The sequence below is a fragment of the Cyclopterus lumpus genome, chromosome 8, assembly GCF_009769545.1.
Source record: "Cyclopterus lumpus isolate fCycLum1 chromosome 8, fCycLum1.pri, whole genome shotgun sequence".
Lineage (NCBI taxonomy): Eukaryota > Metazoa > Chordata > Actinopteri > Perciformes > Cyclopteridae > Cyclopterus > Cyclopterus lumpus.
Window position 1 is genome coordinate 16,001,989 of NC_046973.1, and position 27,604 is coordinate 16,029,592.

At 44.1% G+C, this 27,604-nt stretch overlaps 1 protein-coding gene across 1 annotated transcript in view; it reads left to right on the plus strand.

The window, feature by feature from the left end:
* znf385c (zinc finger protein 385C) overlaps positions 1-27,604 on the plus strand; it is a 93,148-nt gene that overhangs the window by 57,731 nt on the left and 7,813 nt on the right. Inside the window, 4 exon segments of the mRNA XM_034540438.1 lie at positions 15,962-16,122; positions 21,759-21,869; positions 25,455-25,539; positions 25,542-25,667. Of these exon segments, the coding sequence (XP_034396329.1) occupies positions 15,962-16,122; positions 21,759-21,869; positions 25,455-25,539; positions 25,542-25,667 (483 nt within the window).

Consider the following 27,604-nt stretch of genomic DNA (forward strand, 5'->3'; position numbering starts at 1 on the left):
AGACCAAATACCGGGGTCAACGCAATAGCTTTTCACGCCCACATCCTCTAAATGCGCTTTTGAGAAAACACTTCCACGGCAGACAAAAGCCGCGCACTCCTCCTGTGTAGGCACGCATCTGCCTCAAGGCACGACACGGCGCCAAATATGAGCCCGCACCATCCTCCCATCACTTCATCCGCAATCTACCCATCTATCATTCCATCCATCCCTGTCCTCCTCTGTTCCCTCTGCAGGCCCAGTCCAATCTGAAAGCTTAGTTGAGCTCGGTCTCTCTCGGCTTATCTCCAAAGGCTGCCTTTCATTTGAGAAAATGCTTCATTCCCAGCTCCTCTATGAAGCAGCTGATAAGGGATGTCTTTTATCCACAGTAAATACCCCCCCCCTTACCAGCCGAGTGTGGGTGCTTGGCTTGTGTGTATTTAAACGCCTGCAAAGCATATGCAAAATTATGTGTGAGATTATATTTGTGAGTCTTGCGTGAATATGTTTTTATATATATATAGACTGAAATAAATCTTTTTTTTCCATGCATGAGAATAGCCGGTGATTCTATGGTGTGCTTAGAGCCATAACTACCGTGCTGCTTATCATTCGAATGTGACATTTCTATGATTACACATAATCACACAAGACTGCTGCAACCTTGCAGGTGTCTCTAATAGGAAGTGATTAAGTGGGACAAGCTAATCATCACAGTGTGTGTTTGTGTGTGTGTGTGTGTGTGTGTGTGTGTGTGTGTTTGTGTGTGTGTGTGTGTGTGTGTGTGTGTTTAAAAAGAGGCTGTCTAAAGAATTGAGTAGGGCTGCAGAGTGGATTTGTTGCCAGGCATGGGGAGATAGGTTTGACTCAGTCTAAGTCGTTGCTCAATGAACGCTTCTGTCCTGCTTTGACTCAACAAATACATTGATGCCAAATGTCATTTTTCAGTGTTCTGAATAAGACTTGAGGCACAAGTCTGTGTTCGACCATTTATGTATCTTTTAATACTTACTTCTCTGATTAGAGTCCCAGTGGACCCAGCCTGCTGTGTCTTGGCCATTGGCAGGTTGTCGTGACGGTGTGACGCTGCTTTTCTTTGATATAGGTGAAACTCTCTCTTAGTTTGAGTCCAGAGGAGTTGCACCTCCTCTTCTTTTATAGCCTCCGTGGAGGACACAGCTTGTCGTCTCAAATCTGTATTTTCCAACATCGCCCTGCTCGTTTGGAGCTCCTGCCCCCCCCCCTTCAAACATAAGCTCACTGCAGTTGGCTCTCTCTCCAGGGACATATGAATACAATTTGTAAAGCTCTAAAAAAAAAATACTCCCCACCGCTCCCCACGGAGCCCCAACCTCATTGATTTGTTTCTTTTTTGCTTGAGGCCAACAATTGTGTTCAGGCTAATCTTAGCGGAATAGCGAGCACATGCGTCAACGAGAGCGATGCATTAGCTGCTCTGCATCTATTAAAGCTGCTGCGGTTGAAGCCACACACCACTTCACTTTGAAGGGATTTATCAAGCCGCTTACCAAAGAGAGGTGATTGAATTCATTTGCCTACTAATGACAAGGGATTGCGAATTGTACACTTCCCCAGCTACACTTCCAACCTGTTGAAGCCATTTCCTCGTTACTGCAATCAAATCCACCATTTGCTCTGTGTTACAATCAAACCTTTTTGTCAGCTCATCAGCTGCCTTTGTGCCGTTTTGGTACTCAAACTTGTGCTGCTTTTTGTTGGCGAGTGTCATGAGGGGTGAGAGCTATACCTTCTGGGGATAACTGAGCAGCAACATTTATTCATCAGTAACACCTTAAGTTTTTACTGATTTATGTGGTTTGAAATAAGAATTAGCTCATGTCAGGGTCATATCTTTCAAATCCAAAACAGTTTAAATCATTTGTTGAGGTGTTTTTTTTCTTTCTTTCTTTCTCATCTATTATCCTATACAAACACACAAGTCTAATCAAATCCAATCAAATAACTGTTGGCTCTCGTTCTCTCTCTCGTCAATCAGCAAAATAGATTTTATTAGAGGTAATTGTTTCCTCTTGATAATCACGATTAGCCCTATTCTCCAGAGTGTTATTGTAGCGAATGCTCTTCTGCTGTTGTTAAAGCCAGATTAAATCCGCTAAATCCTCTTTGTCTCAGCAGACAGACGCAGACAGTCTGAAGTGGGTTACCTAACACGGGGTTACAGTGTTATAGCCAAAGGTCAACAAAGCTCATGTTACACCAGACTTTTGTCAACTTAATAGCGATGACTCCCTTAGAAGCTGCCTTATAAACATGGGATTGATCCCCATGATGTTAGGACTGATGTAACTGTGTGGTAAGACCTTGTCACAGCCCACTCCACCGTGGTACCATCCCCAGCTCCATTTTATATCTGCAACTCACATTCAATGTTACATTCATTTCTGTTCACAGTTTTTTTTTTAAATACACATTTATTAAAAGTTACACAAATTCTAGCTAAATATTCAGGCCTGTTTAGAGGTACAGTATATTGTAATCTATGCCACACTTAATGTAATATATACATTCACAGCATGATTTTATTCAAAACAATTTCAAATATATACTTTCTTATTATTCATAATGTATGGCACCTAAAAAATAATATTGACGGATTAATTCAAGTCACTAATTAATCATTACAAAGACTATAGATGTAGAAAGTGGCATAACCAATACAAATAAACAAAGGTATAGTTTTAAAAACTGAAAAAAAGTCCCACAAACTTGTCAATGAGTAATACATCATATTTTAATGTCATAAAAGATGCTGATATCTCTGAGCTAACCGAGACGACACAAATCACAAATAATTGATGACATCAATATATCAGCAAACAACTATTTCAAGATATAGTGGAGTAATATCTACCTCTGCAGAGAATGAAGTCACACTCTTAAGCCGGGATCACGTGCATGTTAGTGCACGTGATCCCTCCCTTTTATGAAGAGACCAAGAAAGGGACTTCTCGCACAGCATAAGTCCAGTTCGAAGCGTTCAGCTAGAGGCAGCTTTCCAGATTTTCCTCGAGAAAGAACACACGTGCTTTGGCTAAAAAGGCCTCCGACAAAGAGAGAGCTAAGACCAGAGTCAACATTGGTCTGGCGTCGCCAAGAAGGAGCCTACGAGCTGCTGAAGCACTCCAACTTGACTTGCCCATTTGTTTTGGTCACAGATGTTGTGGCTCCATTGCGACAACTAGTGGTTCTTAATGGTGCATCTAGAACTTTTAAATAATGTAATGCCCTTTGCTGCAGGGGTTAAAGGCCCTGTGAACTATCAGTGAGTGTCTGACTGTAAGTGATGGATCCACATGATGAGCACGTGCGCTATTATGTGTCAGTTGCTCGGACCCTAATAAATAAAAATAATAAGAACATAGAGCGAACAATCACACATTAAAAGCAGTTCTGAACAGGTGGTTTTTGATTTGCAATTTGAATATGGAAAAATCAGTGCAGTCCCGGATGAGTTTGGGGAGAGTTCCAGAGGGAGGGGGCAGATATAGAGAAGGCTCTGTCACCCCATGTCTAAAGGCATTTATATGCATTTCTTTTTTCCGGGTTGTCCATCACAGCAACAGTTAGCTCTGTCAGCAATGTTGCTGTAGTTTGTACTGTTAGCAATGTTAGAACCGTTAGCTGCGAGCTGCCGACTAATACAATTCTCCCGATCTGCACCTGTTTAAGATTTGACGCCACGTTTTCTGGAGCTTTAAACTTTAATGAAATAGATTGTGGCCATGACAATGTGTGTCATGCCTAAAGTAACAAAGAGCATCGTAGTTAAGGAATGCAATGAGAATGAAACATAATGCATTTTATGGTCATTATGTACACCCAAAATGTTTGAATTTTAGGAAAGCCACACACTTCTTTTTCCCTGCGGTCTTAAAATAATACTTAGTCATATTGTACTGTGAGTCATGATGATGTAAGACCAGCTGAGTTAATTTCACTAACTCAAGCTGACAAGTTCAATGATATGAGAGCAATGTCTGCTGGGAAGTCTCCTACTATGCTAATTATGTTTCTTAAAAAACGTAATTTACTCAATAGAACATTCACTAAACTCATCATTTCAAAGTCACAGGATTTCAAAAAGATCAACTCTATTATCATTCAAGTGAATGACAAAGTGTGCGTTGATTCCTCTAAATATATTGTTTTACAGTGTAGTGTTTAACAAAATAAACATCCAACGGTCTGCTTCCCTCTAGTGACCCCTGACAAATAGTTCAGGCAGTGTTGCAAAGTGAAGCGGTAATGTTACAGTGGCACATTAAAATCATCTTCCAGATGGTTTCATGTGAGAGGAACAAGTTTCTCTCGGCAGCACAAACTGTGGTACTAATGCTGGAACCCACGACATCCATACAGGTCCAACAGCAGCAGCCAGACAGACTCCTCTTGGATCAAGATTTCACACACAACGAGGGTTTAATCTAGTCCGTGCGCACTTTACAGTACTGATGCTTTGCGGATGTTTCGTCCATCCCAAATGACCTCAGCGTTTAGTTTCAGTCTTTTCTTTGGATCGTCTCCTCTCTCCCGCGATAAGTAGCAATGCTTTGACGCTTGAGGACACTTCAGCGACTTTCAATCGAGATTAATCTCTCCCAAGGTCTCTGTGGACGCGCAGCTGAGAGAACGAGAGGGAGAAAAAGTAGACGGTTATAGAGACGGGCCATTTGTACCTGCTGTCTCGGAGATGTGGTTCCATTCCCGCTTTACTACCAGAGGGGACAGCTCAGTATATCATTCAGCTTTTTTTGGTTGTTGTTTTTTGTATAAAGCAGGAGATGGCCGAAGGGGAGAAAAAAGTCTGTCTCTTTCCCCGCCTGAAGGTGAAACCCGTCATGCATCATACACAGAGCGTGTGTTTGCTTTGAATGCATTCTTGTGTGTGTGTGTCTGTGTGTCTGTGTGTCTGTGTGTCTGTGTGTCTGTGTGTGTGTGTCCATGCAGATGTCCACATCAATACGTGTGAATAAAGGGGAGGCCTATTCCGCAGCTATCAGGTGTCAGAGACGATTGTTTGGGCTGAGTGAACCAGATTGAATTCCTGATTCAGTTTGGTATTTCTTTCGTGTTGAACTAAACAAACCAGACGGTTTGCCCGTGTGTGTGTTTTTGACAACACCCGCTTATTTCCGGCCTCTACCCTCTTTGTCTGGCCATCGCTGTTCCTTTGGCTTTCAGCGATCTTCTTTTCTCCTCTGCCATACCTCTATTACATCTCATTTGTGCTTGCGTACTCATAATAAAGTTATCATAGAGAGCGGCTTAGTGTTCGACCTCATGGTCCTCTCGGGGTGTTTATGGGGTCTGTGGTGGCCACAGCGACGGGAGATGCATCCGCAGTGAAATCGCAGTGATCCGTGTTTCTGCTGTTTCTGCGGCAGTTATTAAAAGCCAGGGGAAAGGTTACGGTAAATGCCACTCAGATGATGTGCAGCTCAAGCTTGGAAGACCTCCTCAACTCCCCTGGCACCCTTGGTTTCACTCTAACAATTAGGGGAAATTACCCTTCCTTGCTTTTTTTTTTTTACCCTTGCTCCAACCCCCATCAAAAAACCTTCATCAAGCCATACCTACAAGTCTGCTAAAGCTCTATTTCCTGCCACAAAATTCAAATTAAAAGCGTGAAAAAGCAAAAGTAGCCCGAAGCCTAAACCGAGCACCTGAGTCTGACTGAAGATTCAGTTTCCTCTGAATCCTCCCCGTACTCCTCTACATCTCCAGTACTGTCCCTCCGAGGCTTCCTCCCCTCCCCCCCCCCTCCTCACCTTCCCTTGTCACCACTTCTCCCAGACACCCTGGGCACTCATCACAGAGGTCACGCACCTGTCTCCTGCTGTAAACAGGAAATGAATAATTCAGGAGACGACGCTGGTTGACTGCAACAGCTGATGGTCTCTCCGTGACGAAAGACAAAGATTCATCCCAAGGATTCGCATTATATTCCTGAGCTGGAATCACACTAATGAGAAATGCTCTCTAGAGAGTCTGAGGACCCACTCGCAGCAAGACCACATGTCCTTGACCTCTGTGGGTAATGAAGTTAGTTTTAAAATGGCAGCCTGTAGTTGAACGAGGAACTTCCTCCACACAGACACTTCCTCCTCTCCTCTCCTCTCCTCTCCTCTCCTCTCCTCTCCTCTCCTCTCCTCTCCTATCCTCTCCTCTCGCAGAGGGAGCTGACCTATAATAGAAAGACAGTTGTCTTTAGTAGCAGGTTGAGGGGCAGCAAGATGCCAGTTGGGGCTTCCGGCTAGCTGGATTGATTGCTTTTCGCTCTTTATCGCCACACCAGCAGGTGTCCAGGACGCGCTGTACTGCAGCACTCTGGGGGAATTCACAAATTATAACACACAACTCCCTTCGCCACTTCCATCCATTCGTCCCTCTGCACTTCATTTTCTCTTCACATCGAGGGAAATCCTGCTGACCAATAGCAACTTGGGAATCCTGTGATGGCCTCACTCCTCCAAACACCTGCACAGGCTTTTGATAGGAATCCTTATCTGCTCGGCCCCATGTCTCTTCTCTGCACCCAGGCAGAGCAGGAGGGCCTTGCAGCTAGAGTGCAGGGTATATCATATAGAACCACCTTGGGTGGCCACATATTGTGTCTGGTGCGTCATGTTGGAAGGGCCAGATAGGAGGCAGCTGCAGAGGGACGTGTTAAATCATTTGCTGCGGTGAAGTTTTTCCTATTTAAAGACGCCGGCTGCCTGGCTCGGGTGCGCCGGCTGCAGTACAATGTCTCGTATGTAGGATGATCCCTTCATGCCGTTCTCCCGTCTCTGTAATTACTCATGAGGAATGAGCGGAGACATCAGCATGCCAGCACTGTGAGGAGAGGAGGAAGAACATAACAAAAGGCACAGCAGCTTCTCACAAAGACTTTCCAATTTGCAGCTTGCAGCTGTTTCTCTTCAAAGAGCTTGTCGAGCGGCCCGTACTCTCTCTCGCCTGAAAGTGGCTCACGATCCAAATGTCTTCGCCGCCGCTGATTAGGGGCTCGCGTTTATCAAACGATGACACTTTTGCTCCATTGTAAAAAATGTGTTGACTGTGTCTGAGCCTGACTTCTCCATTAACAGGTGTTTAGACGTCGACGTGATAAGAAACTGATCATTTGAGGCCGTTTTTCACAGCTGTACTCGCACACTTCATGTTCATGGCCATGTTTCTTTCTGCACCTGTTATCATTGCACACGTTGTGCGTGTATGGACATAAGTGTGAATAATGTGCATAATTGCGTTTCGCCTGTTTCCCATCCATTGTCTTACCTTTGTTTAGTTGCATATGCTGTACATGATTGAAAACCAAATGAGTCTAAATTAAGTCCCACAGATGTGCTTCTGTAGACTAATCTTCATGCTCATGAGCAATTATTCTGGCGTTGATGCTAAGGCATGAGATTGATTTAAAACAATTACAGTCCAGGTTGGCACAAAACTAGCATGTTACGTCATAAGGTCGCTGCTGATTGAGAGCGAGGGCTTTTTAAAGAGCAACCCAGGGGTAATTGTTTTTCAATATCGGCATTGTCTTTGAGCCAACCTTTTCCTTGAGCACGGTCATTTTGAGGGGGTAAATTATTTCAATAAATCGTCTCTCACTTTCGGTCAACAAAAGATGTTATATCTTGGAAGCACATTTGGCTAATTATAATGATCTTTTAATTATCTTTAAATTGCTACTGTGTTAGTTTTTTCTTGAGGTGTTATCTACATTATAGAATGTTAGAGCTAATTTATGCATTACCCTTACAGCTGAAGGACTTTCATTACCAGTCGTATTCCCATGTCATAATTCTCATGTAACTGCCTTTCTGTTCCTCAAATAATATGAGAGCTGTCTTTCCACTTCCCTGCTATGTGTTAAAATGTAAAAAAATAAATGATTGGCCCTACAGCTAGGATTTAAAAAGAACAGGAAAGCTTTGCCTTTCGATAGCCGGTACACATTTCCATTAAGAGTTTTAATTGGCTCGAGACACACGCCTGAGATCGGAATTAAAATGAGCGGAGAAAAGTCTCAAACAAAAAAACCTGGGAAGAGGGAACAAATTCAGCTGGAATTAACGTCGATGATCAGCAGACCATTTGATAGAAAGAGGAAAAAAAAAGATCTGCTCTGTAAAGGCAATTTACTGGCTTGCTGCAAATGCAGGAGCTCTTTTGCATAAACATTAATGTATTAATGCAAAAGTGATGTACAGTGCAATGCTCTCCGCAAGATGCTTTCTAGTGTCGGTTATATATAAATAAAGGGAATGTTCTCGCCTGCGCTAAGAGTGTGAGTGTAAATAAATCATTAATTGTAAAGAGCTTTTCATGTGTGTGTGTGTGTGTTGTGATACGCTATTTGAAGAAATTCAAGAGAGGATAGAGCCATTTTGTTCAGCTCAGCTACAACTTCATTTTCACTTCACGTTTGTCACAGCCTCGAAACCTCCTTTTGTGTCTGAGTGATTTTTTTTTTCTTCCTCTCTTGCTCCTCTCAACTCATCAGCCGAGGAGTTAAAATTAGAAAGCAACCTCTGTCTTCTGCTTATTTTCTCCTGCACAGCACTTCCATCTCGGCCCGCCCACCATATCTAATCAATTTATAATGACCTGTCACAGTTGGCATGATGGCTGTGTGACGCTTGGCTGACCAGCCTGATATTTATTCATGTAAAAAACGATGTTGCCACTTCCACAAATGACTCAATGTGTTGAGGAAATGAACCTCATCTGAGTTCCTGTCACTCCTGCCGAAGTCGTGTAGCCCAGAGTTGTTTGCATATGTGTGGGCGTGGCTCTGAATTAGGTTATTTGGGTTTTTTCACGCGCCACTGCAAGTTGGTTATGCTGGTTATCACAATGGAAGGACGATGATGCCAGCGTTGACTCTCTCAGACAGATGTTAAAACTGTCATAGTTTTCTGGCTTTGATCATCTTCCACCTTTTCAACAGATTGTCATAAAAGTTGTTTTTCACCTAGAGGGAAAGGTCCGACAGCTGTCATTATCTTTGCTAGGCAAAAGGGAGGAGATTAAGAAAGTGTGGGTGACTTGATAAAGCTGCTCACCCTAAGGCGTACACATTTATCTTCTTAATATTTCTCTTTTTCTTCCTCTTTATTTTGCTGTTTATCACCGCGTTGAAGTTCTGTGTACAGCTGCTGCTTCGGCAGATAAATGCCTGGCCATCGGCGCCATCTGCATAGATTAATGTGTTTGATATTTCCCTTCTCCTCCTCTTTTTTTTCCCGCGTGGCATCAGGAGTAGCATCTCTGTTGCCCGCCCGTGGCCGTCTGCCTCGTAGGGCTTCACAGTGGGGAAGCTGAGCAATTTGTTTTCTGGGTGGCTCCAGGCTTATCGTCTCAGCTTGACAGATGGGCTTTGCCTCTGCTCAGGTTGGGTTCGGTAGCAACTCGCTGCTCGCTGCTCGCCTGACAGAAGTCATTATAGACACTGCCCGGGAGAAGAAGCATCTCTACGAGGTCCCTTTACCACCGTCGGACTGCCGAGACAACCTGCTGAGGCAAACAATGTCGACACAAACAAACCGCTGACATTTCTTCTGTAGTTTGAGGTCAAATAATGAATTTAGAAATGATTTATTTGAATCTTATCTGTTAATCATCTTTTTTTTTTTTGCCAACGTGTAAAAGACACAGTAATGTCAAGGTCTTTTTTGACCTACCTCTCTTAGTGCACAGTACTTCCCATAATTGAATTTGAACCTGGTTGTTTATCAACGCGGGTAACAGACAACGGTTGATATCTTTCTCTGATGAGGAAGCGTCACAGCTGAAGCCGGAGGCTGAATATCGATCTCTTTTAAACTTCAATGTCAGGTCATATTTGATTTATAAGCTGTAGAACAGCCTCTATATCGTATCCACGCTGTGAAGGAGCGGCATGAGGGCTCTCGTGCATTCTTATCTCACTCCTTCTCATTGTGTCGTCTGTGATTAACAAAGCGCTAGAATGATTAGAACTGTGCCAGAGAGGAGAGCAGAGGCCTGACTGACTAGAGGTGGGATTTTGGAGGTTGACTGAGATGTAACTCAACAGATTCAGGGTCTGATTTCTCCTAAAGCTGCATGTGAAAGAAAAGTTAGAAGTCATCTTCCTTTGCAGAGAGTGCTCTATTTTCAGTTGGGGGGGGGGGGGGGGGCAAACTGTGCTTAGCCTTGCATATAATCAGGCCACATGGAGCAATCTGCCACCTCCTGCAATCCTGGGAAAAGGAAGAGAAAGGAGGACACAACCACGTTTATTTCAGATTTTCACTACAGAGCGGATTATCTTCAAAAAGGGTCACAGAAAGGAAGTCCTGAGATTAAATATATTTCTCACAAGAAAAATCCTCACAATGTTATTAGAGACTGACTCCAGTATCTCTGCTGGAAATATCACCGCCTACATTTTTACCATGTAGATTATTAGATTCCTGCAAGTTCTTCTTCCCTCGCTCTGCTCTGCTCGAATATTGCACATATTTCCCGAATAAACTGTATCTGTCTGGTGCACACACATCGGAATACAAACGGCCATGTGCAGCACAGTCATTAATTTACACACCCCAGTACACAACATAAAGTCACAGTGCAGCCAGCGCGGCATGTGGAGTGACCCAGAAAAAATATGATTCAAATAAACAACTTTAAAGGCTTTAAGGTACGGAAACAAGAAAGGGAGAGAAAGGAAGGTATAATAAAAGGGGTCTTTGTGGACATTTTAAATTTCATGCCATTGAGAATAGTTTAAGTTTCTCTACTGAAACAAGAAAGTGGCTTGCAGACAAATAAATCTCAGAAAAGCTCAATTTAAATGCAAAAGCAGCTTCGGTAATGTGTTTATTTGGCCACTTTTTAGATTTGAGTCTCGTATTTAGAATGACTGCATGCATCATGATGAGTTCATAACGGCAGTTGTAGAGACTCATATCATTATTGTCTGTTTCATGCATTTGAACCAATCAAATTGGCTTAATTGGTGCCTGATTAAAGTTCTTTCATCATCTTGTTTTCATGTAATCAGTGCTGTAGCACCCTATTTTATTAAACTCAGGTCTGCAGATCATCATCATATTCTAGGGATCAGTGGAGAAAAGAACTGAGGGAGGAATGGACGGGGATGGAGAGGAATAAAAAGCAGCAGTTTTTAATTTAAACTGATTATGCTTAATGTTCTCCCTCCATGCTATAATGGTTCCCACGGTGGCCCTCCCACCACCTCCTGATCAAGCGGAAGCTAATTGGCTGTTAAGAGTCACTTTTCTTCCCCCCACCCCTTCTTTGTCTCTCTCTCTGTGTCTCTCAGTGGAGTACATTTGGACATCCAGAGGAAGTGCAATGTCATTTCATGCCCTCAAACGGCCTTAAGTGAGGCCAATTTACAATTTCCAGCCGCAGCGTATCTGAGGAAGCCATTTGTATGCATAGCATGTCTTGGGTTATTTCATACCTTGGTAAAAAAAAGTCTCCTGTTGGTTGGGTTATTGTAACTAAGGGGCTCCAGTTCTATATTAATGTGTAGGGTTGTAGTTGCCGGCTCTTCCTGCTCTGTCAGATCCAGTCCCATCAGAGGCAGGGCAGTGGCTGCTGGGAAGTTAGCGGGGTGGCTGGGGGATGGTGAAACCGCGTGGCAACAGTGGGGCAGATGCACAATGAGCAACACCGTGTTATGACTCTTGAGTGTGTGTGTCAGGACTCGAGTGTCGACACATTTGGTACCGGCGTGTGAGGACTGCGCTAAACATCATCAAAAAGAGAGGTTATTATATGTTCTTGGCAACTGACAAAAGAATCATCCACATGGTGCAGAGTAATCATGCTCCCATTATGCCTGCACTTAGTGCTTATCATTTCACCCGTCAGCAATTGTCCATGCAAATCTCTCCTGTCCACCACATTCGAGTTTAGATGTGTAGATATTCACTATCACAGCTGGATAATGAGATCGGAGGCCTGATGGCAGTCCAACTGTTTCTCAGCAGGCAGGCACTCACGGCTGAGCAGCAGAGATGTGGTGAATAATGCCCTTACATTTTGCAGAAATCAAAAGCTTTTATCCCGGCAATCCCACAATCACATTACCAAGAAAAAATCCCACAAAACTAGATCACACAAACTCCTCCGCTGGTGTATTATTTTACAACCGCACAAAGGATTTCACCACGCTGTCTTTGGGGCTTGCATGTTACTTTATCCTCAACACAGCAGCCTTTTGTCTTTTTACAGCCAAAGTCATGCGTGTCCTCAGGGATCCACAAGGGCGCATCGCTAGCAGCAGCACAGTGTCCTGGTTTTTTCACTGATGTTTCCTTTTGTGTGCGCCACGAATGACGATAAAGAGAGTTCTGTCATACTAGTAGTCTACAACTATTGAAACTAGGTGATGAGAAATAAGTTGACGCAATTTTTTTTCCCGGTGATAAACATGAATTGCCGGAAAAGACTTATTTTTCCTGTTCGAATGTTTGAAGAAAAAACCAGAACCCAAAGAACAGAAACGAGCAGCTGTCTATTGTGTTAAAATCCAAAGTTATGTTGATCCAACTAACCCCAACCTTCTCTCTAAGTGGACTTTGTTGCTCCATAGTAACCTCACCTTCGTCCCTCCTTCGCTCTCGTCATAATGACAATAACCACTCGAGGACTTAGTAACTTGAAGCAGGCAGCAACCTCTGCTTAAACTTGCATTCTTTCAAATGGGCATCGGGGGTTGTCTGTTCTGGTTGCAAAACGAAGTCTGATTGTATACAAGTCTATGAGAAAATGACCCTACTTCTCACTTGATGTATTACTTCCTCAGTAAACATAGTAAACACGAGTTTATGGTCTCAATTGTTAGTTTTAAGTATTCTTCAATACAGCATGACGCTCATGAAGTAAATAGCAGTCCCATTTAGAGTCAAATAGACCATGGAGTATGCTTTAGGGCAGGGTTACCTTGTGATTGACGAGTTGCTACGTGTGTTTCCAGTTCACGAAAGGTAATTGGAACATTTTGGCCACCTACATTTTTTTTACAGTGGCTATGTCCACTTTGTACAGTCTGTGCTTGAGCGTATATACAGTATATGTTGTATTAGGGCTATCTTGCTCAAACAAACTGCTCTTATTTGGAGGACTCAAAGTGGCTGTTTTAAACAAGATCATACGAAGCAAAATTGTGTTGCATCTTTTGAGAGGCTATAACAGTCAGAAAGAAAAAGTGGAGATCAACTCTACCAACTCCAAGACCCTGCTGTGCCAGCATATATCCCACATAATTACACTGGGCCACAAATAGAAAGGCTTTTCTCTCCACCCGACTCTCTGCTTCCTGTGCCGCTCAGCAGCACTTTGCAGGGATACGCAGAGCACGGGGGCAGGGCGTAAGTATTTAGATGTGAGAAAAGGCAATTTGTCAGAAACCTAAGGGAGTGATGGCAAGAGAATTACAGTGGAAGGCCTAAATGTTGAATTGCTAATTATGTAAGAGTAGAAGAGTAATGAGGAAGGAAGGCTCAGTATGTTTGCTCGGGCACGTTGGAATCCATTATTTTCTCATATGTGCAAGGAGAAAAATAATTCTGGGGCTCGGATGTACCACACAGACATCCGAGTAGATGCGATGTGACGGTGGCTGTTGTGTAACAAAGCCCAGTGAGTCATGAGAGGGAGGAATGCGTTGTTGTGATGGTTGGAGGACGAGGAGGACGAGGAGGAGGAGGACGAGGAGGAGGCCTGCCCAGGGAGAGACTGACGGACACAGTCATATCCGTTAGCAAAGTCATCTGGGAGAGGAATAGAGGCCGGACATTTGGTTTCAAGCCTTGCCTCAACTGCCAGTGGTTGTCTGGACCCCGGACCACAACTGAGGCGTAAATAAAACTGAGCCTCGCAGCAGACATGGCTCTGGACAGAAAGAGCATATGTGCACATAATGACATACGCATACACATGTTCAGACACACACACACACACAACATTCAATGAGTGGAAAATGACGCAGTGTAAGAGAAGGAGGTTATCGGGGGCTGCAGGCTGAAATAAGCCATCCTTCCAACTTGCTCGTACACACACAAAAACACATTGAAAATCACAAGAAAATATGCTTGAGAAATGCATGTTGCTTTGCTTTAAAGTGTACTGGAATCTAACGCAATATGTGCCGTGTGTGTGTATGTTAGGTGACTGTGTTCATATTGACTTCTTTCTTGCCCCGGGAGCTGCTGGTCTTCAAAGGTGCGTAGGCAGCTCTGCTGCGGCGTTTGTTTGTGTGTGTGCGTGTGATACTGGTCTAGTACATACAAGAAGCAAAGCGTACACACAGATACACGCCTTCACTCACTTGTCGTACAAGCCTGGATTCGGGCTCTGCCTCCGTGGCAGCGTTATCATCCAAAAAGGCAAACAGCCAGCACCTGATTTAATAAGCTGCCTAGGGAGTCACAGAGAGGTGGGGAAGAACTATCAGCTGATAACCGTCCTCCGTGCAAGCCCAGCTTTTTCCTCTGATAGCCCTGCCAAGAGAAGACTTGGCTCCTCTTCCCTTCCTCTGTGAATGTGTCTGTGTGCTGAGTGTGTGAGCGATCTCCCGCCGGCTGCTGCCCACGTGTCTGTAGGCTGCCTGCGTCCAACCTTTGCTGCATCTCTCTGGGTGTCAGACAAACAGCAGAGGAGAGCCACACGTGGCAAAGGCAGGCTTTAGCCCAGCACTGAGGAGCATATGCTCAGAGCTCGAGTCTTTTAGCCCAACCGCCCACCAACCACTATACACCAAGCCTGCCAAGCCATGGGCCAGACTACTGACAGATTTCCCCATCTATCACTCTGTTCGGGCATGCAAAAAAGGTTGAGATAGTGGATGAGTGCATAGTCCAGCAGACCTATAATTAAAGTTGGCTTTTGTTAAACTATAGGGTCTTTTCATAACCTGAAAGGGGACATACCATGCTTATGTTCAGGTTTATACTTGTATTTAAAAAACATATTTTTTCTCATACTGTCTGTCTGATTATACCTGTATTCACCCTCTGTCTAAAATGTTCTGCAATTTGTCAATTGCCTTTACCTTTTTTTTAACCCCACCATCTGTCTCTGAAATGTTACACATCTCCCTCCCCTTTTTTTGAGAAGAAGCAGCTCTTTTTTGGCCACTGTTTTTCTGTATTTCTAAGGCGCTGGTATTATTGTAAGATCAGTGATTGCTTTTTTGCGGTGTGTGTTATCGCATCAAGTATCGAGTACTACCGCCTCACTGTTTGGGGGGGGGGGGGGGGGGGGGGGGGGGGTGTTGCAGTGGGACTCACATGATAGGCATACGTGTTGGTGTGGCCACGGTGACCCGCAGCTGACACTGATGATTGATCCTGGTGCTGGGATAAGTGCCTGTGCACCAGTGAGCACACTGGTCCACTGAAACGCAGCCAAGCGGAAAATTAGAAATCTCTTCATCCCCTGGTCCATTTGAAATCCGATATCTCCTCATCTTCCCCCTCGCACAGGCACCTTTTCCTTCGCCAATAAATCGGTAATTAAATGATGATGAATGGTGCGTGCGTGCGTGTGTGCGTGTGTGCGGTGCAGTGCGTGCGCTCGCGCGCGTGCGTGCGTCCATGAGGACTGGTGTCTTGTCCTTGGGGGTTCAGCCTGGGGCAATTGGAGTGATGGGAGTATTACATCTCCAGCAAAAGTGCCTGTGTACATTCTCCTATTGTCTGCATAAGAAGAGTAATACACACACACACACACACACACACACATTGTACAATGTTGGATGTCAGCTGGAGGTGTAATGGTGCCTCTGGTACCAAATAAATCAAAGTCAGGCCTCCTCTGAGCGCAGCACCTGACCTTTTGGAAGCCTTCAGTTCAGTTCTACTCCTACAATCACACTGGGACAGAAATGCCCCCCTGTGTTAACAAGTCCTCACATCTATCTCTTTGTGTTCTCCAGGTACATCGGCCCAGGGCAGGTCCCTTCTGGCATCCCTCCCCATGCCCGGACGGCCTCTGCAGCCTCTGCAGCCTCTGCAGCCTCAGCTCGACCTCAAACACCTCCTGCCCTTCAGACTCAATGGATCCTCACCCCTCAGCCTTTTCCCGAACTTTAACACGGTGAGTGCGATGGCTCTTTGGCACCTGATGTCATGGAAATATAGCGATTAGATGAAGTGGAGCCAGTATATCTATCCACAAGGAACATAAGGTCTTAAGCATATATTGACAAAATATCGTACAAACATTTAGTCTTTTCTTATCTTATGCTTGCATCAGTGGTTATGATCAAAAGTCATGTCATCCCCCAACAAACATGGTCACATTTTTTTGTACTTTGTGCCAGGAAAAACCTTAATTTTATGGGTCGGGGTTGTGATCCAAATACTTCATGAATACTCAACCGCATGATCAGGGAGAGGTAAAAAAACAGACAGGGCTATAAAACCATCCTTATTGCTGTTCTGCCAGACCTTAGCCTCAAATACTCATCCCATAAACTCTCCCGCTGTCTCTGCAGGGACTTTACCTTCAATTTGTGATGCTAATCTTTATTCAAACAGTGTGTCCCCTCTGAACAGCCCAGTTGTCACCTCAGTATTAGCATCTCAACAGATGAGACCCTTATTACTTGGTTTCAAGCCTCAGCAGCAAACTCTTCAGTGCTCACCTTGTGGCTGGAATTAAAAGCCTGTATCTTTGATCCTTTACTTACCAGCGCTATCCCCATTGTCGTTTTGTGTGCGTATGTGTGTGTGTAGGCACTTCTGGCTTCTTTGATTCTAGTTTTACGAGTGTGTCCTTGTGCGTGTGTGTGTGTGTGTGTGTGTGTGGTGTTGTGTGTGTGTGTGTGTGTGGTGTGTGTGTGTGTGTTTCCCTTCGCTTGTGAAACCATCTCCAGTTCCGTGGTCTGTGAATGAAACATAAGCTGCAGCTTTCGCTCCAGCATACACTTCACACCTTTTCAACCCAAGCGGATGAAGATCGAAAGAGAGAGACAGAGAGACAAAGAGAGAGAGAGAGAGAGTAGGGCCGCACACTGTCTGACTTTGTGAGGGAGTGGATACACATGTGCTGTATGACGTGAATATGTGTACGTCGGGGTCTCCGAATGCTTTATGAGAAGCGCAGTTCATCATTTGTCCTGCTGCCCTGCCCTATGGAGGGTTGAGCATGCCTGGCAGCAAAGGCAACATTAATTCCTCGAACACCCTCATGTATTTATATTAGAGGTGGCGGCAGTAGGGCAGCTCTCTGGTCAGTGTTTTGTCTCTGTTGTTTTTATTCTCAAACCAACATCTTGTCCTTGCCATTCTGTTCTAGCCCTCAGGTGGTCTGATATAAACAATGTGTGGCGACCCACAGCAAATATATTTGAGAATTTGGAAAAAACGGTTTATTGTAGAAGAATATGAATGAATGCAGAAAAATCAAACTCGCAGAGTTGCAATTATCTTCAGTCTTTCCAGTCATTGTGATATAGAATACAAGTCGCAGTCTAGGACGTGGAATTCAGCACAACCATAATGGCAGAAATTGTGATAACTGTGGGAAATAGCATCAAATCAGTGTCGCTTCAAGTCCCGGGAGGAGATGATTAGCCTCTATAACACACAGTCTCACAGCGCAGCCGTGACATTAATCACAAAGTCCATTCAACGAGGAGCCCCTGCAGTTCTCTTAGCCCTGATAAGGCACATGTTGTCCCTTATGTGTGCAGGGGAGAAGATGAATGCACCTGTCTCCAAAACTAAATACCCTCCGGTTCCCCTGGTGTCCCTTCTTACGTCCCCTTCTCCCTTCTCTCTCTCTCTCTGTGTCTCTTTCTCCCTCTTTTCTTTCTACCTACTATTAAACCCCATCATGGTCTCAGCCGCCCGGCACAGGATAAGTTCTGTCTGCACCAGGATGGCGGGGGAGGACGGAGGGCTCGGACAAAAGACTCATTTATAGCAGTCGGTTCAGGATGGCTGCAGCCGGACAATGAGCACATTCTTTCGGTTCCTAAAACAAATAGCTGTGTGCAGCCTGCCCTCCTGGAAAGAGGGCAGCAGGAGTGGGAGAGCTAGGTTTCAACAGTCTGGCTTTGGCTGGTGAAGGGAAAAGTCAGTTGCTCCTAGAGGTGGCTTTGAGTCAGGCAGAAGAGGCCAAACTAAAGCAACAAAGGCCAAGATGGCCCTTAGGGAGAGATATACCTTCAGCGTGGAGGTTCCAGTGTCAGGTGTGTTTATATTCCCTCTCACACCTGGCCTTCTTGACTGCACTCTTGCACAGAGGCAGCTGCCTTGGACATGGCACACACTCTTTGTGTGGTACGAAGGGATCTGACGTTGCTTCGGCTTGTGTGTCAGAATCAAGGCAGCGCGCCATGCTGACTGCCATCAATACACCAACAATCCTTAATCTCTGGGCAACTGAGGCTGTCTGCAGTGCCACCGCTGTAGATCCAGCGAGCGGTCCAACTCTACGTGAGAACTTTCGCTCTCTGCGGTCACTGTTTTGCAAAGTGAGCAGCGGAATGGACCGCCTGGGGAGACATCCAAGATGATTGTTACATGTGATACCACGCCGAAGGGTGCCACAATGAAATCAGCTGTCGTCGTGGCACGCAGACCTTGTAATGAAGCCCTGGCTTTCACTCGACTGTTTATAGTATGCCGTTCTGGGACTGTCTGCAGTCAGTTCAAATTGAATTAGTCCCCCAAAAACCCTCTCCAGACACTTCCCTCTGCTCTGCACTGACTCCTAATGTATTAGACAGTCGCATAACTGGGATTACAATGAAACTCTAACTACATTTAAATACGATCTGTAGCGAGGCTTGTAACAACAGCCAATGCCGCCGGGTTAAGGACAAACATACTCCTGCAGTGCCGATCTGAAGAGAACGTGAAGGCTAAAGCTGAACTCATCATCTACATCGGGGGGTTAACAGGAATCACTCATAGATACCTGTGGCGTAGGTTTTGATCTATAGTTGAGCATCAGATTGATGCTCGCTAATGTGAAGTGTACATGTCTAACTCTGTCCCCGGGCTGCATGGTGTTCACATGAGAGCTAACGCATGGGGCCGTGTTGGAGCATGTAGGTGTACCTGGAACCTCGGATCCGTGCACAGCACCAATCTTATTTATTGCTCACACTATACCTAATGTATGGAAATCCACATTTTGCTTTATTTGGAGTCATTTCTGCATGTGTTTATTTATTATCCCTTCAACATATAGTCCAAACCCTTTACTCAACATGTTTTGTACTTGAGGATTTGCATGATTTATTCTCGAAGAATTAAATCTGGATGAGAGTTTGGAAGGAAGCATTGCAGCGGAGGAAGAAAAGACTTACCTAGCTCCACATGTCAAAACACCCTTCTGAAAAAAAGTATGTTACTGAAAAACAGAAGACGACTTGATCTCTTTCAATTATTACACTCTGAACAATCTCTAAAAAGGTTAAAGCATCAAAGGTCATAGGCACCCAGCAGCTCTCTGAACACTCCTGTCCCTTACAGAAATCTCTGCGTTTTGGGTGGGTGTAAAGCTCTATTAAACTCGCATCGTATTTTCATTTTTCAGAAAAGGACATTTTTTCGGCGCCGTGGTGTTACCATTTCTATCCTGGACACCAGTGCATTGTGACTAATACAGTGTGGGGCCCCGTCTTGGCTCAGGCCCATTTATAAGGTCCGGATGTTAAATTAAAAAAGATGGAGCTCTAGTAATACATTCCACCCTGTGAGAGCAGGGATAACCCTGATGATTACTTGCCTGCAATGCATGAGCGAAGAATGAAAGTGACACACATCTTAATTACTATCAAAACACAGAGAACAGTCACACAAAGCAAAAAGAGTTCCACACTAGCAGAATGTCTCCTGTCTTTACTGTGTCTGCAATTAAGAGCCAACATAGCTAACTAGCCACAGATTTGCTGAAATTAAAATACGTGTTCTTCTAATTGTATTGCTGAACACAAAGGACTCAGGTGCACATATAAAGTTGAAATTATAAACTAAATATAGCAGGCACAGATGCTATCAGTCAGTCACTAAAGTGTAAACAGGAACTGTTGCAACAGCACACATACAATATAATGTATACTAAAAAAATACTGAGTATTGTTTGACTAGGGGAGATGTCAATCAAGCACACTGTGCACAAACCCCTCCTCTCCGAGAGGTCTTTTTTAAACTAATTAGTGGACTGTATGTGTGAAATGAGTATAGATTGACATTGTAAAGTAATGTTATCAAAGCAGAAAATAAAATCTATATATTATCATCGTAAAAGCCATTTGAAACATAAAATAAGTCTTATAGAAATAGGATATAAAAGTAATAATAGCATTAGTTCGAATGCCATTAACCTGCAGACCTTCTCAAACGAGGCTGTCTTTATGTGTGTGGATGTATAAACTGCTGAATGATCATCTATAGGCAGTGGGCCAAGCCCTGTTTATCTTTTTATATGTTGGTCAAGGATTTCTCTCTCTCTCTCTCTCTCTCTCTATATATATATATATATATATATATATATATATATATATATATATATACATATTCTTGCTACTGAATTGCACTCATGGCTCGTTGATTGCACCTATTGACGCCACTGTTGTAACGCAGAAAAGAGTAGAAGTAGTTGGAAAGCAGCATCTTTTGTTGAAAAGCATTGCAATCAGCCTGAATATACTTCCATTTGTACTTATTACAGTCACAATTACTTTCGATCTGGCACAGCTCACTAGCAACACTTAATTAACTGGCATTCAATATAGTTGAGATGTATAAAGTAGGCCTCTCCACCTCCTCTCTGAGCTAGCTATTTATCCTAGCTGGTTATCCCTCGAGTGCGTCATAAGAAGTGCGTCAGTGGCACGCTTAATGCACTTCTGCTTTTTCTCTTTTATAACAAGTAACTAAATAAAATACGGCCACTGGTCAAGTTGCCAGTATCGCACACTGTCCCTGGAACAGATAAATCCCCCTCACATCTCAGGGTCACGAACTTCATGCTAATTCACTGCGTGATGTTTTTATTTGTTCCAGATTTATGCAATAAACCTGATCAGCTGATCACAGGTAGGCACTCCCAGCTGCAAGATGATCATAAAGTTGAAACATCACCTCTCTAAAACAGATTCAACAATAACATTTCAACCATTGCGAAGATAACGTTCATTGCAGGACTGTTGTACCTGCATTAGTTTTTAGCCAACTTTCATCTCAAACAAAGAATTTGCAGTCTCTGTTCGGTATATTTCTCAACATTAGAGCAATTGTTCACAAATAGCTGAGATTATTTCCCCATCACATTCTGTTGTAGCTAAATTATTTCAGTGGGCACTAGGGCCATGAACAAAAAATATATATTTAGCTATTTCTGCTAACTGGTTGCCCTTGATGGACTGGCGGCCTGTCCAGGGTGTCCCCTGCCTTCGCCCTATGTCAGCTGGGATAGGCTCCAGCGCCCCCGCGACCCTAATGAGGATAAGCGGTATTGAAAATGGATGGATGGATGGATGCTAACTGGTTAAAAATTACACATTCACTGCCTTGTATTTTTCTTTATATGGGGCCCAAAATAAAAAAATATATGGCCACCCCTAGCTGCACTAAAGGATATAAGATTGAATCGTGTCTGGTCTGTCTGGGGAATAACCTCAAATGTGTGCCCCACAGACATTTCTCATTTGGGAAAATAAAATTGTATAGAACTGATGTGGTTTGTTTTGGCCTTTTCTTTCTGTCCCTCAGATGGACCCTGTCCAGAAGGCAGTGATCAACCACACATTTGGTGTCCCTCAGCCCCTCAAGAAGAAACAGATTATCTCCTGCAACATTTGCCACCTGCGCTTTAACTCAACGGTAAGAAATGTTTTCGTGGCTTGGTGATTATGAGAAATATAGAGATTGCGTGGGACAATGAGAGAGAGAAAGAGACGAAATACCAGACAGGATGATTTACAACTTGAATGCAATCTGTACAAAAAAGTGTGTCTAGCCTCAAAGAACATAATTAGTTTGTTTTGTGCTTCTGCTATCTTCTTGAATGTCGCTTTTTGAAAATATGGCCGCCCCTCATTTACTTAAGCCCTTATCATCCCCACCGACTCTATGTTCGTCTGTGTGTGAATAAGCAAATCCTTGTGTCTCTATGCAAAATGAAAAAAACAGTAAGTGGAAGCCCTTTCTGTGCATTTATGTAAAAGGTAAAGTTTGGTAATTTAGGTTTTTTTCTTCTAGTTATGTGTACATATAAGTCGAAAGTTTCCCCTTCAGTAAAAAATGTGTGTGTGTGTGTGTTGTTTTGGTATGAGGGATTAGACAGCAGGGAGAGCTTTCATTTATCAACGAAGAGCAGAGACAATCAGCAGCCACAGCAGGAAGCTGCATTCTCGGCTCCTCGTTCCATTTCTCCCATCCTTGCCACTCCAAGCACGCGCACACAAACACACACATACTGTAGGCTGGCAAACATGCGCACTCGAGCACACACACGCACACAGACACACACACAGACACACACACACACACACACACACACACACACACATAGACAGAGACGCACAGGCGAAAATCCCATGACAGTTCATGCATATTCACATAAACAAATAGATAATAGTCCAGAAGGCCTTAAGACATCTCGTCTGGCACTGTAAAGTACACACACAGAGACACACTTTTTAAAAATGTTTTATTCCATCTTCAAAGAAGGGCTGAGGCACAGGGGACAGGGAGCTGATGGGGAGAGGAGACTCAGACGTGCTCCTCGCCCACTATAGAGAAAATCCCATTCCCTGACTTAAAGAGGAGTGTCAAGTCTGACTGTAGCTTTATCTGTCTCTCCGAGACCATGAATACTTTGCTAACACCTCCGTGTATCCTCCTCTGAGTTTTCTAACATTTTATACCCAGTTATCCGTGTGCATAATCCTCAAAGGGGAACACAAGTAAGCTTTCTCTGTTGCTCAGTATGAGCACACATTTACCTTAAAGAGCGATTTAACAGCAGCTGAAAATCAGTTTTCAGCTGCTGTTAAATGGCTCTATTGGTTCAACTGCTCACCTACCTGCAGTGACGTGACGGTGGACTCCAGGGTGTGTCAGTGCACTGTGACATCACTGTTGGGTGTGGGGAGTTGTGTGCCGGACTATTACTTTTCAGATAAGAGTCTTGTCATCACTATCACCATATGGCATTATGATGAAGAGACATATGACTCTCTGCAAGAAAGCCAATGAGCATATTTTCCAAAATGGCAAAGTATTCCTTTAATTTCACACTAGAGGAACACCTCAGTAGCCAAGTGGCCTCTGTTTGCCTTGGGCCTTTTTGCTGTGAAGCTTCCAATAAAGGAAATTAAATGGTTTGAGGATGTGTTGCTATGGAGGCATTTTGCATGTTAATATGTGTTAGATATTTCGGTTCTAAATGTTTTTATTTTTATTTTCAAGGAGAAGGGAGGAATTTTGTCTGTCAATGGCTTCTGAAAAGGGCTTGAGGTTGTTTTTTTTGGATGTTGTTTCATGCAGTGTGTGTGTGTGTGTGTGTGTGTGTGCGCACGCGCCGCGTGTGCGTGCGTTTGCGCTCGTAAAAAAAAAAAGATCATTTTTAGTTTGTCTTCGACTCGTGTACCTGCATACATTTTTCATTTGATGTCTTTCCTCTTGTTCATCGTATTTCAAATTCTGACATTGTGATGACATAATAGAACATAATTAGGCATCAGGTATTTATAGCACAACTGTGACTGGCACATTTATCAAATGCAATATATGATTAACTCCAATCTTACACTTTTTAGTGACTTGCGGGGAAACATGCACTTCAACAATCAAAATGAATTAAGCATACCTACTGGCAGATCTGTTTTGTTTCATGGCTTTGTCATATTTTTGCTACAAGCAAGTCATAATTGGGAGAGAGGATTCAGCACCATTCCAGAGCTACATGTTCCATGGCCACTTAACATCACACTGTGCACCAGATACAGTCCAATGTTTACTCTGAGCCGAAGGATTGCTTAATCACTGGACAATGGAGAATCCCTCAGAAGAGTGCTGTATCCTGCTGGTGATGTGAAAACCAAAGCTCATTTCAACACCGTGTCCCGCTGCCTCCACCGACACTCCATTGGACGGAGACACTGGTGGTGAAGAAGGCACTGGCTGAATTCGTCACATCAAGCTAATCTCCGAAGCCTTTTCACGGCAGATCAGTCACACGATGCGCTGAAGTATCTGACTTGTTTTTACAGCCACTTTGACAGCCACTTTATTCAGAGGCTGCCAGTATATCACACCATTAGGCTCGCTAATGTGAAGTGTACATGTCTAACTCTGTCCCCGGGCTGCATGGTGTTCACATGAGAGCTAACGCATGGGGCCGTGTTGGAGCATGTAGGTGTACCTGGAACCTCGGATCCGTGCACAGCACCAATCTTATTTATTGCTCACACTATACCTAATGTATGGAAATCCACATTTTGCTTTATTTGGAGTCATTTCTGCATGTGTTTATTTATTATCCCTTCAACATATAGTCCAAACCCTTTACTCAACATGTTTTGTACTTGAGGATTTGCATGATTTATTTCTCGAAGAATTAAATCTGGATGAGAGTTTGGAAGGAAGCATTGCAGCGGAGGAAGAAAAGACTTACCTAGCTCCACATGTCAAAACACCCTTCTGAAAAAAAGTATATTTTATGCTTAATCCTTCACTGTTAATCCATGTATCACCTAAATATTGAGGGTGTGAACATATCCATATTACTTAGTCTTGTTTTGTGTTATTTGGGGACATAGTTTTTCACACTTTGGATTGAATTCAAACAAAACTCCTCATTTAGCCGGCTGTTTATTCCCTCTATAACTATGTCGTATCGAGGCCAGGAGCCAGTTGATCCCTGGAGGTTGTTTTGGCTTTTTATGAGTAATCTCTGTATTGATTTCTAGGCTATTCCTATGTATCCACGTTTGCTCGGACAACAGGGGCTTTGTTCTCGGATTGAACAGGACCGTGAGAATGATGAGAATGTGAAGGGAAAGCTGGATCCTCCTGTGTGTGTGTGTGTGTGTGTGTGTGTGTGTGTGTGTGTGTGTGTGTGTGTGTGTGTGTGTGTGTGTTGCCACTTGTCTAGGATTTGCAGAGGCTGACTCTCACGGTGCACATTAATAGGGTAGTCGTGGAGATGGGATCCTCACTCTTGTTGCATATTACGCTTGCAATTATACCTCTGGCCTCCCAATGTGCCAGCGCCGTTATCAGGTGGAAACAGACTCTCGTCCTTGCAGCCGGTGTATGCCTGCAAGAGAGCAAACATTCAGCCGTGCATTTTAACATTTACTGCACGTGGGCTCCAGTCCTTCCAGCACACAATACATGGAGTCGAACACTCCTTTTTGCTTTTCCCTCCTAACCAGTTTTTTTTTTCTTCTTCTTCTGCAGAACCAAGCAGAGGCCCACTATAAGGGCCACAAGCACGCCCGGAAGCTCAAGGCCATGGAGACCCAGAAGAACAGGCAGCGACGAGCTGGGAGGCCTCATCCACAGGAAGGGACCGAGACAAAGACCGGGAACGAGATCGAGACATGTGCAAGACGTTCACGTCTGAGGCAGCTCCTCCTGTGCTCATGGAAATAAGCTCAATGGAGGGAGCGGGTAAGTAAACAGAAAGCATCTCTTGATGATCACTCTATCCTCCTCCTCACGTCATAGACAGCGTCCATCCTCCTCCTCTTCCCTCACATGTTGGCCTCCCTTATCTCTGTCCCTCCGTTCCATCCACCACTCGGTGAGATTACATCTTTTGTACACCTTATCCTTCACCCTCTCGCCCTCCTATCCTCTGTGTTTCTGTGCATTCGCACCTCAGCAATTTCAGCCCACACTATACCCCTAAAACCCCTCTGACCCGGCCCCATGTCCCTGAGCCTTGTGATGGATGGTGGACTCCGAAGCTGTGGGATGTCTGGGAGCAAGAGATGTTGTGTAAATAAAGGGGCTGGCCGAGATCGATCGAAGCCTCACCGGGCTCGTTTTTACCCCCTTTGCTTCTTAATTTCCACTGCTTGACTCCCCTGCTCTCTCCCATCTATCTCGGTTAGATAGAGAGGGTAGTTGTAGAACCTAGAATTGGTGTATTTAAGCAGCATGAAAAAAAAAACGACACACGGTGCTGGCTGGAGTTGAGAGGGAGCCAAAATAGTGGCGATAGTTTTTAGGTGCTGTCAAAATCAAACCAAAAGTTTCACCAAACAGTTCACATGTTTTAACATTGATGCTGTAAATATAGACATTTTAACTTTTGATGAAGAAAGAGGAATGCATTGGTTTCCTTTTAGCAGAATATGGAACGTTGACTTTTCCACAGTCTGCAACTTTAACTGAGAAAGCACAGATTGCTCCGATGTCATTTTGCCTGCAGAGTGAGCCCATTACCTTCTCGAGTTGCACTCGTCTGGGTCCACACTTTTCATTTATCCATCCAAGGTGATGGGAGAGGAGAGCAGTTTTCCCTCCCTCTCTTCTAATTTCCTTCTTCTCCTCTCCTCCATTTACCCTGCCCCGCAGAATATATCTATCTGAGCAGAATTCAAAATGCACTTGGATGCTCAATGGAATATCAGAGAGGAGATATGATGGTGCTGCGCAGAGGGAGACCGTTTGTACTTTACAACCTCCCCTCATAGACAGGCTAGTGTGCACGTGGATACGCGCACACACACACACACACGCCGACACACGCACACCTTTTCGCCTTGAGCACTAACAGTCTCCTTCAGAAAGGAGAAAGTGGACAAAAGACTGAGAGCCTGATAACACTCTCATCAAATCTCTTTTTAATATTCCGCCGTTGCAAAGGAGAGCGCTGAAAGAAGGAAGCAGTGCTGGAGACGAAACGAGACGATGAGTGGGAAAGAGAAAGATAAGATGAAATGAGAGAAAGAGAGAGAAAGACAGCATGGAGGGAAAGAGAAAGTAGAGAAATCCTGGCTAGTTTTTATGCTGTGAATAATTTTACAGTTCCAAGTCCAATTTTGTGAGGAGGAACACTCTTTAATAAGCCCAATTGTGTGATTGGCCTAATGTGAAATTAAAATGCAGCAGTGCGTGCCAGTGTTGGCATGCACCACAATGCCAACCTGTAATGGAATAGCGTTCCAAATTAACACTCTATGAAATGAGTTATGTCTGCCATGAAACTAAAGGCTGGTGGAACGGTCTGAGGGTAATGCCCACATTGTCTCCCATCAGGAACCAATAACACAACTGTCTGGCTGACAATAAACAGAGCCAGAACCACAAGGGCAGCCTTTTCAGCTCCATTAAAATATCCACAATGCATATTCAGACAACGGAGGCCTGGACCATTCATATACCACCTTTTGGCTGGGAGTTGCTGGATCGAGTTCAAAGAGCACCTTTTCTAAGGTACTCGAGAACAAATTATGAATCCCTATTTGGGGCCAGTGCCACAGTGGAATGGACCTGGTAATTAAGATGGAGCCTTTATCAAGGAGAGATAGCAGAACTCATGTAATATAATATAAATGTAATTGCAAAATGCAGGACCTTGAACTGTAATACCAACACAA